Below are 12,543 nucleotides of genomic sequence, written 5' to 3' on the forward strand. Positions count from 1 at the left end.
GCATTTCCAACCCTTGCCGCTAGAACGCTCAAATTTAACTTTTTCCGAGCACAAGAGCTACCTTATACCTCAAAACCGTGACCATACCTTGATTCAAGGAGGTTAAAAATCACTTGATACTAGTACATTTGTATCTGACCGTGAAGTTCCGCTCCAGTACCAAGGGAAGCCACTATATCAAAATCTAATCCTAACAGCTTTCGTCACACCTCACACACTACTTCACCGCTTTGGCCATTAGGAAAGCAAAACACACAAACAAGGTCCAACACCACTGTCAATGTAGGATATTTATTAACAAGAATTACATGTATCTTACATGGACAGATGAGTGTATTGAAATAGCTGATGATTACAAAGTTACACATGTAACTTTCACAGGCTTTCTTTTTTCACACCATGTTCACAACTTCATCTGGATTGAAATATCTTTTTTTTCGCATCCACAAAATATACCCTTTCCTCATTGCTTCAAATCTTTTGTCATCGTGTTTTTAACTTTTCTATTGTCAACATGTCAGTTTTTACCATGTTTAATGACAAATGTGTACAATTGAATAGTTTAAGGGTAAACAAGCATACATTTCTTCAACTATAAGAAGAAGCTACATTCTTGCCTTTAATGCCTTAACAAGGCATTGTTATTAAGTTTAAAGAGTGCAATGTGGAGACTTCTACTGCATAGTATTATGCATATAATAAACAAAATCACTGACAAATTAACCACCACCAACACACAGCAGTTGTTAGGTACTTGGCTAATCACTGTGGAAAACAAAAACTACTGCTGTCCAGCAGTTATGTATATTTGTCTCAAAGTAATGTGAAGTGGGTTTATGGGCACATTTCATACAAATCAGTCATTTCTGATTATAATTCATTGTAGATTACTTAAGACTGCTTTTTTTATCACAGAAGTTACACGTGCATTGTCTTCCTTATTTCAGCGATACAATATAATAATAATTCATGACATAATGGTATACTAATTAATGACACAGTATTTACATCAAAGTTATTTGTGAGGCTATATTGATGGGAATAAACAAATCTGTCCTATACAAAAAAAGACTGTGTTGTGGCTGTATAGTGATTGGTTACGTCATTTATACCACAAGTCTTTGAACAAGTTGTCAGACACGTATTGTAAAAGCACAACAAGCCACATTCTTAACCCTATACTGTATTGCTTGCAAATGTATCATAATACAGACTTCTAGCCTGACTGTGGAAAGTTTGGTTAAACTTTTTGTTCCATCTAGAAGTATACGAAATTCATTGAAACTTAGGAAATATATGTCTTGTAATAACAGAGTCATCTTAACATTTATTATAGGTGTGTGAGTGTAGTTCACACAAAAGAATGGAAACTGATTCAAATGTGACAAAATACAAGCTGTATAAAAGTGACAGAAAAACGTGTTAAGATTTAAGTTGCTAACAGTTCACCTAAGTTTGCTTAATCAAGAAGTGTCGCCAAAATTGAAGCGCATGTCATTCAATATACGTAATATTTCATGTGTTCTTCAATACCATTTTCTTCTACAAGTAGACTGTATATAGACAGGGAAGTTTTCCAGCATGGCATCTAGTATCAGACTCTCTGATACGGCTACAAAGGTTCGAAGGGGAGAAATTTTCTGGACCGCTCTGATTTGGAGACTGAAGGTTTACCCCTCATGGTCGAAGTGGGACTGGACATGGTCGATGAATGCAGACTCAGTAGTGTTGTCGTCGAAGAAGTTGTTGCACATGGGACAGGTGCGGCCGTAGTGGCTCTGCACATGAAGATCGTAGGTGTCCTGAAGAAAAATAAGGACCAGAAAGATGTCAGACTTTCTACTTCAGACAGAAGTATATTGTAAATTCTTCTATTTTTGTGGGAACTCAATTTCATGGTACCGTAGATAGCTTGGGAAAGGAAGGATTTGCAGTATGAAGAAAGTGTAGCTGTTATGATAATCAGTATTACAGTTGATCAATCTGAAATTGTCAAATTGCTCTGAAATCGGAAAAAAATTCTTTGAAAACATTGTAGCTTTGCCCAATAGCCATGAAGATGCGCTTCAGTGAATCTGTTCCCAACAGAACACTTTTAACTGACAAACTCTGCAAATGGACAACAGCATTTAAGCGTGCCTCATGTGAGGCATTAAGAGCAATCAGGTAGATTGCTGGCAATACTATGTTTAATTCCGTCTTTGTATCATGATGCATATGTTTTGCTATGGTATTTGTGCTACATGTTTTATATAATTGAAAATGACCATCTTTTTAAAACTTAAATTCTATGTGTGGTGAAGTTTTAATAAACAAATAAACAACTAAAAAAAAGATTCATGAAAAAGTTTGCTTACCGTATTACATCCTGGGGGGAAGTACACCTCGCACACAGGGCATTGTGGGTAGTCCGCGATGTTGGTACGGGGGCCATACTCATCGTCATGACTACACGTGAGAAAAATGCAGAAAAGTCTGGTTGAGTTCTCAACACTTAACAATCTGTATACTATCTGTGTCATGTGGCTATAGTTTGTCACAAGTGTCACATCAACTTTGATAAATTACACCAAGCTTTTAGTTTTACAACCTATCAATTAGAGCTTTTTAAAACATTGTGTAGTACAGTCAGATCTGTACAAATGATCACCTCTACATAAGGACCACACAGTCATTGACATACAGTCCAATCTGTACAAATGACCACCTCTATACACCTGTTGCAATTCAAATAAAGTCAAAGACCACCTAGCCACTGTGACATTTTGTCTCTTGAATAATTTACACATTATTTAGAATTCTGTCTAAAATGGGTATCTGTCTACATAGACCCAATGTTATTTTTCCCGAGCTCTCTTTTGGGGACGTTCTGACTGTAATTTGGAACTTTGGAGTACCAAGTTTAACAGAGAAAGCTGGATGAAAAGTCAGACCTGTCAGATTCAGGAATGGAGCTCTGTGTCCTGGCTACAGCATTCTCTCCCTCCTCCTCCTCCTCCTGCTCTCCCTGTGCCAACATCCACCTCTCCTCACATTCATCCTCTGGCTCCTGGGGGAAACACAAAGTTCATCATCATTATTATCATCAACAACATTACAAGTGTAACATCTTTATAATATCAAGCTGCAAGTTTCCAAAAAGGAACTTCAAACATAACTAGATTTCTGGCATTTATCATGCATTTGTTTGAGTGCAAAGCTATTGTCAAGTGTAAGAAGTTTAAAACTATTTCCTGGGTGATTGATTGATTGATTGATTGATTGATTGATTGATTGATTGAGTGAGTGAGTGAGTGAGTGAGTGCAAGACTTAAGTGAACGTCTGAGAATGAGTGGATGATGAAAAATAGCATCTGACCATAAAAGTTGCCTTTATCTATCAAAAAAATCTCAATGATTAAATCCTTTTCCACCATAACCAGTTAGAGGACTCTTATTTCCTGACCTGCTGGATTGGAGAAGCCACCCGTGCAGCTTCCGTCTCATTGGCTGTTGCCTCAGGCTCTGTGTTCCCATTGGCCATGTCATCCAAGCTTCTGGGCTCCTGATTGGTCAGGTCCTCACAGGAGCCATTTGAACTGTTGCTGCTGGAGCTGCAGGACATGTTGACAGCTTTGATGGCCGCCAGCTTGGCTTCAGCCGTGGGGGTGGGCATGAGGGGCGGGGGGAGAGGGGTGAGGGGAGGGGTGGGGTCAATGGAGGGTTCAGGGGAAGAGGGAGGGGTGCTGAACTCGGAGTAGTCCCGTGAAGCTGGCTTCTGTACCTGTTCAAGGTCAGAAATGTGTAGGTCATACACAGAGTCAAGTTTGGCACATTGATTATAAATTAGACCTTGTGATTTGGATATTCTGAAGCACTAGACAGTAATCTACAGCTGGCTTCTGAACCTGTATAAGATGAAATGCCATGGGAATTTATCAACACACAATTTATGAACGCACGATTTGGGGGCCCAATTATATCTTGGGAAGGACTCTCTGAGAGTGTTCACTCAGAGTAATACAAGCAATGAGACATCTAATGGTTGAACAGATTTCACTGTGCTACTAACAGTAACACTGACCAGTGTCCATCCCTCTGCACTGTCCGTGCCCTTCTCTGTCCACAGTGTTCCCTTGTACTGTCTGAACACGGGGATGGGGACGGCCTCGGCGGGAGGGGGGGCCGGCTCGGGGTACTGGGGGTACTCCGCACACGTCTTAGGGTACACCGGGGAGGGGTGGGGGTACTCCAGACTCTCCTGGGGGAACACATGCAGTCAAAATGTCAGACAGATGAATCATGCCAATGAGATCTGCAAATCTATATGGAGCATTTTGCCAATGAGACATAATCTGCAACTAAGAGCTACTTTCAGCAGGAAATTCTTTGCTACATCATATATATACCATTCAACATGAAGCCTGCATGACATTGCAATAAATAGCTGTTACAGTTACTGTAATAATCTAATTCTAATGCATTTTCTTGTTTAAGGTCCTAGTAGAAGATAAGCTACTCATAACTGTATGTTAGCTAATATGAACCGAATACAGCTTCCAAATCATTTGGAGTTAGAAATAGAGTGTTGACAAAGAAAAATGTGCTTAGTATAATCAGGAAATTGAAGATTGATTTATATTATTAATTAGGGCTGTGTACCGGTACACTGTACCGATACAGTACCGGTACAATCAATTAGGACCGGGTACAAAATACCGGAACTCTGGTGTACCGGTACTTGTACCGATACTTGCCTACATGAACCTAATGTTAACTATTCTCTTTTGCAATGTAAAAATACACAATATTTCTTGGAATTATGTGCAGCCAGAGCCTCCAGAATAGTAACATTTGAAACAGGGAGTTGTGGGTACAATTTCAGCAACACTTGCCTCCTGACATGTGCCTAATTTTCACGCACCTAGTTTCCAGAGGTAACCTGAGGTCAGTACCTTCTCTGGAGGGAATTCCCGGAACAATCCACTTCAAGTTACTTAGAAGGGAAATGTAGGTCTTTTAAACTTCAAAAAAAGTTTTCAATATCATGAATGTGTGAGTGCACAATATACTTTAAGATATATTGAATTACAATAGAATAGTGGATTGTAATTCAGGCATTTTAATTCTCAAAATATGTTACAAATAAGTATGCAAAAAATTATTTTCTGTCCCCCCTGCAAACATAATTCCAAAGCCCCCATGGCAACAGTGGAACATGTTGCACTGCCCAGTTGTAACCACGCCTCCCAGACCTCCCCAGACAGACTTCTGGCGCCAAGCCCTGGGAGTGGCCAGTATATGGCGGGAAGCACGAAAGGAACTAGAGTTTGTTTTATAAATGACAACTTTGAGGCACATATTGTTATGGATTTCTCAACAACCAAAATACAAAATAATTCATGCATTGCCACTACCACAAAGCATTTTTTTCTTCTTTTGTACTAGACAATTTACTTGTTAATACTTGCTACAAGTGGTTGGTGACTTTGTGAGAACTGAAACTGATACCCCTTTCAAGTTGCCGCCAAGTTGCCACCACTGTCATAGCAAGGCTAACTTAATCAGAGTGCAGCAATATGATTGGTTGAAAAAAGTTAGGGCTGTTAACGCATGCAGGTTTCTGTGATGTGATTGGCTTAAGTAGGTCAGCTATATTCTATGTTTCTGTTGCCAGTGAGTACTGTGGAGTGTGTGGAGAGAGACTGGAGACACTTAGATTGTAGACCACATTCTTCATGTAGAAAATAATTGTACTGTTGGTAGAGGTAATCTCATAATCTGTATGTACTCCCTACTAGTACTGTACATTTAGAATCAAACATTCTATTGTTACTGCTTAAAACATGGTTCTGTGTCACTTCTGTACTTACTTAATATCGACCATTATTTGCACAAATAGTTCAGGTACATTTTCAGGTACGTACCTGTACCTAAACCCGTGTACCTGTACCTGTACCTGTACCTAAAATTTGTTTAGGTACACAGCCCTATTATTAATAATATAAGACGTTTAATGTTTTAACAAAGTATTCAATTATTACATTTAATGTTATAAATTCAAGAGTTTCTGAGAGGCTTTCTTTGACAAAACATACAAAAATACAAAAATTCCTGTCAAGTGTTTGGTTGCTTAATGTTGGTAGCCCCTAGAAGAAATGGGGGGTTGTAATTAGAACAGATATGAAAATATTGGTTCAGACCTGCACACTCTGACTCAGGTACGGGTTGGGATATCTCAAGGGGGGGAAATCTGCAGGGGGTGGCGGGTCCTCGGAGGTGTCGTCATCCTCAGGCCTGGGTGAGGAGGCAGGCAGGAGGGGCTCTGTCTCCTCCCCGTCCAGAATGGGATCTTCCCAGGCATCCTTGTACTGTTTGTACTCCTCCACTTGGCTCTGCAGCTCTTCTACACGATCCTCCAGCGACTGAAAAAAATAAACAGGTTTGCCTCATTATTTCTGTAGGCAGTTTGCAAGTCGTCATTATTTCAATTCATTTCACTTTAATCTTTAATATTTAAATAGTTTGGCAAATGTTAAGTTTAGTTGCCACTTGCTAAACAGTTGCCAAACTAGTTGCAACCGCTATAATCGACAGTCTACATAAAAAAAATTACTATCATCATAGTACCTTTTTGGAGGAAACCATATATAATACACAAGTCTCTTGGGGCACCTTCAGTCAAAAATCAAAGTGCACATCACAAAAAGTGCAAATGCATCTAATAATCGCTGTACTGTTGTCGTGTCAATAAAGATTGCTATCTAATAATCCAAGCTCCAACTTTTCTACAAACACCCTATCCAGTTTATCCTATAGACTCCATCCCTCTGTCCTAGACAGAATTTGCTTGTTGGGACGGAAAAAAGGTCTGAACTTATAAACAGGATTTATGATCTGGGGACTGCCTTGTCTCAAAACCCATCTGTATTTTTGATGACTTACTCTCCTGTAGGACTTCATGTCCTCCACATGTTCTGTCTGGCACCTGATCCTCTCCCGCAGGTGGTCCAGCTTCTGCGACCATCTCTGGATGTTGGCGTCGTACGCAGACTTCTCCTCCTGCCGCTGGCGACGCTCCTCCTCCAGCTGTCTCTCCAAGGTCGTGACTTTCTCCTGCTGTTCCTGGACCAGGTCTAAGTTACGCTGTCTCTCTTCCTGTTGAAACACAAAGCAGAAAACTTAGAGGTCATGCCAAAGTCTTTTTGCTGGTCTACTGGTCTGCGTAACTTTTCTTTCTTCCATGATCAACCAATCAAAACTCAGTATGGCTGAAGATGTTGAAAGCTAATTATCTATAATTTGCTTCTTTCAGATGACATTGAAAAAGGGATCCTGAGTTTAAAAAACATGTGCATTACTAGTATACAGTACTTGCACTTGTAAGTTGTTTACTTATCAATATATCAAAATTCAAAATAAAGCATAATTCTGCATGCAAATTATTCCTATGTGTGTGCCTTGAATTTGAAAATAGCAGACCAAATTATAATACTAATAGTTAAGCCTAAGCAGCCTTTCCCTGTGTTCTACCCACCATGTAGAGCTGCTTGTACTTCCGAACTTTGACATAACGGTTCTGCAGCTCGTGATGCAGGTCCGTAAGCTGTGTCTGCAGTTCTGTCATGTCGAACTCCGGAGACGACTTCTCCGCCTCTTCCGTGCCCGGATCTGATTGGCCGACGCTGACCGTTTCTTCCACCCGTGTCTCCTTGGGTTCGGCCGTTGTTCCTTCCTCCTTGGTTTCCTTGGTGACCTCTTCTGTACACTCCTCCTTTGTGACCTTTATGGTTGGCTCAGTAGAGTTGGACCGTTCACGTTTCACCTAACAAATTGTCAACACACATTGGTTATCCAAATGTACCCTGAGTATCGGCCTGGTTAGTTTACCAGGGCTCCCATACTGTATGTATGTAAACTAACCAGGCTAATCCAAATGTATTTTGATAAATGTTTTACTTGATTATAAAGCTTGTCCTTTACTGGATATTACAAAAATGACAGTCAATAGTGGCAACCTGTTTTCTGTGTTTCCATATTTCAGGTTTGTCTAAAAGAAACCGTGTGTACCAAGGAATTCGAACAACACTTCTTACTGGTTTGATTCAATTCGGATCGCCATGCATTTCAGTGACCGATATGTTTATTCTATGCCTGGTAGTAAATTAACTTCATGACGAATGATAAGATGCTGTCTTCCTCACCTTGCCTCCGCTGAGTTTCTTGATGGATTTCTCCAGTTTGTGGCACTCCCTGTACTTCTCTCTGTACGCCTCTGCCCCCATCTCAAGTCTGACCTTAAGGTCATCGACCTGGTGCTTCAAGTCATCTTCCGACTGTACCAAGGATTCCTGAGAGATAACCAGAGATTCCATAAATCAGCAATCTATCAAGCAACACTACCCGAAATGCAAATATCATCCAGCAAACGCAGAATATTTCCCTCCATCTTTTCCAAAGATGTTTTTCCTCCATCACTGTAGTCAACAGCAATTCCCCTTGTAGATAAGACAGTATCAAAGTAGCTTAAATGTAGGCACATTCAAGCTGCTGATTACATCAGAACACTATGTAATAAAGTAATCAATATCAATGATTCATAAAAAACGCAAAAGTTATCATCATTAGGTAGGGCTTTTTACCAATCTGCCCTCCAAGCAACTTTTACATACAAAAAAAAGTCTCTATCAAGATTTCTTGCAAAAAAGGAGGTTAATGGCTCAGCAATACAGAACATAATATTCTAAGTACCTTCTCTCTCTCTATCTGTAGTTTCTCTCTCTGCAGCTGTTCATACTCCTTCTGAAGGTCCTTGTACCTTTCCTCAAGGTTATGGTGGGCTGTCTCAAGGAAGAACAACGCTTGGTCCTCCTTAGCGGCCTTCGGTTTTCCTTCAGATGTTTGTGTGGACTCCGAGGTGGTAGCAACTTCTTCCTTGAACTTCTTAAGTTCAGCTTCAATTTTGTCCTTGTCCTAGATGGAAAATTGCACTTAAGAGTAAGACTTTTATGAAGGAACTTGGAAGTAAGACACTTGAAATTACATTTGGAAAGAATACTTCACAGATACAATGTAGAATTGATTTGTTATGGCATTGTATGGTCCATTTGCAACTATTTTCTTCAATTTCAAGGAAGGAAACACAAACTTTTCTCTTTTTTTAAACATTTAGAGAAAATAAGTATCAGATGAATTGTATAAAATATCAAATATAAACAGATGCCTTGTTCCTGACTATATGTATAAATACGCTGATGAGGGTTGGTCTAATAGATATTCCGGTTATAAGATTTGCCTAATAGCAGTTACCAGCAATAGGATAGACTTAATATTTACAATGACTCTTTGCTTATGATAAACTTTAAAATCAATGTATGACGGACAAAAGTCAACACTTGATAATTTTACCTGGAGAATTTCATCCAGGCCTCCCCTCAGCACACTCATCTCATCCAGCAGATCTTTCTCCTTCTTAGCGTAGGACTCCTCAGCCTTCTTCAGCCGCATCTTTAAGGTGTCCACCTGCAGGACAGCTGTCTCCAGGTCAGAGTGCACCTTGTGGCGTACGTCCGACACCGTGGACAGCTCCTCCGCCAGCAGGAGTTTAGACTGTTCTGCTGCGGCAAGCTTGTCCTCCGTGTTTCTCACGCGCTCCTCCAGCCCCTTCATGTGCTCCTGAAACACAGGTTAATCTTGTCAGCCAAATTGTTGTCATATACAATCTAATACAACTGTAAATGCATTAAGTTCACGGGGATTTAATTTTGCGGTAGCGGGACAAAGGACTTTTCGCAGTGGTTCGCGGTAACACCATGCACTGTAGTCTCTTACTGCCATGGAAAAATGTTCTCTGTTGTTTTAAGTTTGCGGTGAAGCGGTCACTGCAAAAACTGCGAAGATGAAACCACCACAAAAGTTTCTGCATTTACAGTATCCTGCACTACGGGACAAGTGTTGACATGGAACCAATAGAGGGTGAAACTTATAATAGCTAGAAATGTACAATGTTTACCTTCACATGGTCTGGCATAACAAACTACTGCTCTGTTTGATCAAACACATTCGTTATCTTTGATGACCAGCCCCTCTAATTTTGTCCTGCCACTTGCTACACAATGCAGTTTTAAAACACAGTGTCTGTAACCATGGTGACAGCCATCTGATTTAGGTCATCTGTTACTAGTAACCAAAGTGGCAGCTGTCTGCTCCAGGTCATTGACCTTGTGGTTTTTATTTGAAGAAGTAGAAGAAATTGAGTAAAAACAATGTTTCACATCCATGAAGGTAAACATAACAAAAACGAAGTTCTATCCACCTTGTCTGCCTGACTGATGGACTCCTGTCGCTGGAGTTTCTTGCTGCCTTCCTTGATGTTCTGGTTCAGCTTGGTGATCTCCAACTTGAACTTCTCGATGGAGAACTCCTTCTCCCTCACCAGGTTCTTCAGCTCACGGATCTCACGGCTGCGCTCCTTGTTCTCCAGCTCGGAGGCTGTGAAGTGGCTCTGAAGATGAGGAACAGACATTCATGTAGAACTCATCATCATTGGTCCTCAAGCTCCTACCACATTTGCTCTTAGTTTCAGATTGTCATTGGCTCAAATGTTGGATATGGACTTTTACCTGTATCTCTGTTATATTTTATCTGACCCTTACCTCCTTCATAACCTGCTGGCCAATTTTAGCTTCTAATGAATAAATACAGGTTTAAACAAACAAACAAACAAACATGTCATTGTATGTTTTTTGTTGTGTTTGTTTACATTTGTCTGCATGTATCTATTCATGCTGGGATGGTGTCTTACTTAGGTCCATTAAAGCTACCCAATGGAAGACTAGTATGGAAACGTACAAAAGTGTAGAAAACAACGCTATCTTCGAACACTTGAGATTAGAGAATTTTTTCATACCTTGAAGAGTTCCTTTTCTTCCTGTTCGTTCCTCAGCTTCACACCCATCTGGTCTCTCTCCACCCTGACCGCGCGGATCTCCGAGCGCAGTTTCTCGATCTCCGTGGCCTTCTCCACGAGCTTGCGGTTCACGTCTTCCAGCATGACGCGCATCAGGCCCAGCTCGTTGTTGGCCTTGTCTGCAGACTGCTTGTGTTCCTGGCTGAGCTGCTGCTCTGATGCCAGCTGTTCCTGGCATTCCTAAATTAGCAAAAAGAATAGGTTAACCCTATTCAGCCCGGGGGGGGGGGGGGGGGGCTTTTGAGGCCCGCGCTAACTTCGATGTCCTATAACGCCAGAACGGCTTACGCTAGAGCCACCAAATTTGGTGAGTTTTCCTAAAATATTGTTGGCAACAATTTTACGAAGTTTGACAAATTTTCCATTTTTTCTTGTTGCCATGACAACCGTTTGTTGACAGGCAGTTTTGTCAAAAATCACTATTTTTTGTTCTAACTATGTATTTTTCACATTTATTTGCTATATTACTGCGATTTTGTTACATAAATAAAATCTTATATTATTCAGCATATCTTTCATAATTATATATGCATAAATTATGCTAATTTGATGACGTCATCACCCCAAAATCCAAGATGGCGGACCGAATGGCCAGATCAAGAATAACAAGCTAATTATCTCTTAAAATTTGTAACTACCTGGTATTTTTTCATCAAAAATCATCTAAATGAATGAATTTAGTCTATTTCTATTGCCCTTTGTGATTATTTGTTGCAAAAAAAGTATTTTTAAAAATTCAAGGTGATGGATATAATATGGCGGAGCCCAACTCGTATCTTAGATGTGCATGACGTCATTTTATGACGTCATTGATGTTGCTATTGGCAACGCAAGTCGTAATAAACATTATAATTCTGTTATCTGCACTTGTTGTTACATTTTTGCAGCATAACTTGAAGTTTTCTGAGAATACCCATTTTATATGGGTTTGGCCAATGTAATCAAATTGATGACGTCATAATTACGTCATCTTACGTCAACGTAACGTCAAACGTCACATACTTGTCAGATATTATGTCGAAATCATGTCCTAAAAATTTGGTGGCCTTACAGCACGTCGTTTTAGAGTTATAGGACTTAGAAGTGGAGGGCCTCAAAAGCTCATGAGTTTTCATGAATAAACAGAGGTTCAAACAAATAATGTACTTACCAGAGTTAAAAACTTGAAAGCATTTAATAAAAGATCACCTTATACTCATTCTCCAGAGTCTCTCTCTTGTCTGATTCCTCAGCAAGAGTGCCCTCTAGCTCCTGGATGTTGCGCTGCAGGCTGTGCACCTTCTCTTCAAAGGTTTCCTTGTCGTTCAGCAGGGCTTCTTTGTCCGCCAGGGCCTTCTGCAGGTTTTCCTCCAGGACAGTTGTACGTTCCTTGATCACAAGCATCTCTCCTGTTTCATCAGGGACCTCCACATAATCTATACTCCTCCGAGGCTTGAACTGTAAACAGAAAGCTTGTCGGTCAATCTAGAAAGTTTTATGATCGATACTTGTCATTGAACAAAATATGAGGTAGCTTTGATGTTCAATCTTTGTCTGAGGGCCAAAGGTGATAATTGTCTACCACAGACCTTGGGACTTTGGCATGGGTTTGGTGT

General features: G+C 40.3%; 1 protein-coding gene across 1 annotated transcript in view; it reads right to left on the bottom strand.

The window, feature by feature from the left end:
* Positions 1 to 277: 277 nt before the first annotated feature.
* LOC118403141 (tax1-binding protein 1 homolog) overlaps positions 278 to 12,543 on the bottom strand; it is a 36,899-nt gene continuing 24,633 nt past the window's right edge. The window contains exons 5-18 of the mRNA XM_035801646.1: positions 12,137 to 12,385; positions 10,889 to 11,128; positions 10,295 to 10,483; positions 9,388 to 9,654; positions 8,731 to 8,952; positions 8,184 to 8,330; positions 7,517 to 7,804; positions 6,925 to 7,137; positions 6,183 to 6,404; positions 4,064 to 4,240; positions 3,446 to 3,763; positions 2,934 to 3,049; positions 2,358 to 2,448; positions 278 to 1,802 (exon numbers count right to left, since the gene is read on the bottom strand). Of these exons, the coding sequence (XP_035657539.1) occupies positions 1,671 to 1,802; positions 2,358 to 2,448; positions 2,934 to 3,049; positions 3,446 to 3,763; positions 4,064 to 4,240; positions 6,183 to 6,404; positions 6,925 to 7,137; positions 7,517 to 7,804; positions 8,184 to 8,330; positions 8,731 to 8,952; positions 9,388 to 9,654; positions 10,295 to 10,483; positions 10,889 to 11,128; positions 12,137 to 12,385 (2,871 nt within the window). The 3' untranslated portion in view covers positions 278 to 1,670. The remainder of the gene's footprint in view (positions 1,803 to 2,357; positions 2,449 to 2,933; positions 3,050 to 3,445; positions 3,764 to 4,063; positions 4,241 to 6,182; positions 6,405 to 6,924; positions 7,138 to 7,516; positions 7,805 to 8,183; positions 8,331 to 8,730; positions 8,953 to 9,387; positions 9,655 to 10,294; positions 10,484 to 10,888; positions 11,129 to 12,136; positions 12,386 to 12,543) is intronic.

Source organism: Branchiostoma floridae, chromosome 16 (assembly GCF_000003815.2).
Source record: "Branchiostoma floridae strain S238N-H82 chromosome 16, Bfl_VNyyK, whole genome shotgun sequence".
Classification (NCBI taxonomy): Eukaryota; Metazoa; Chordata; class Leptocardii; order Amphioxiformes; family Branchiostomatidae; genus Branchiostoma; species Branchiostoma floridae.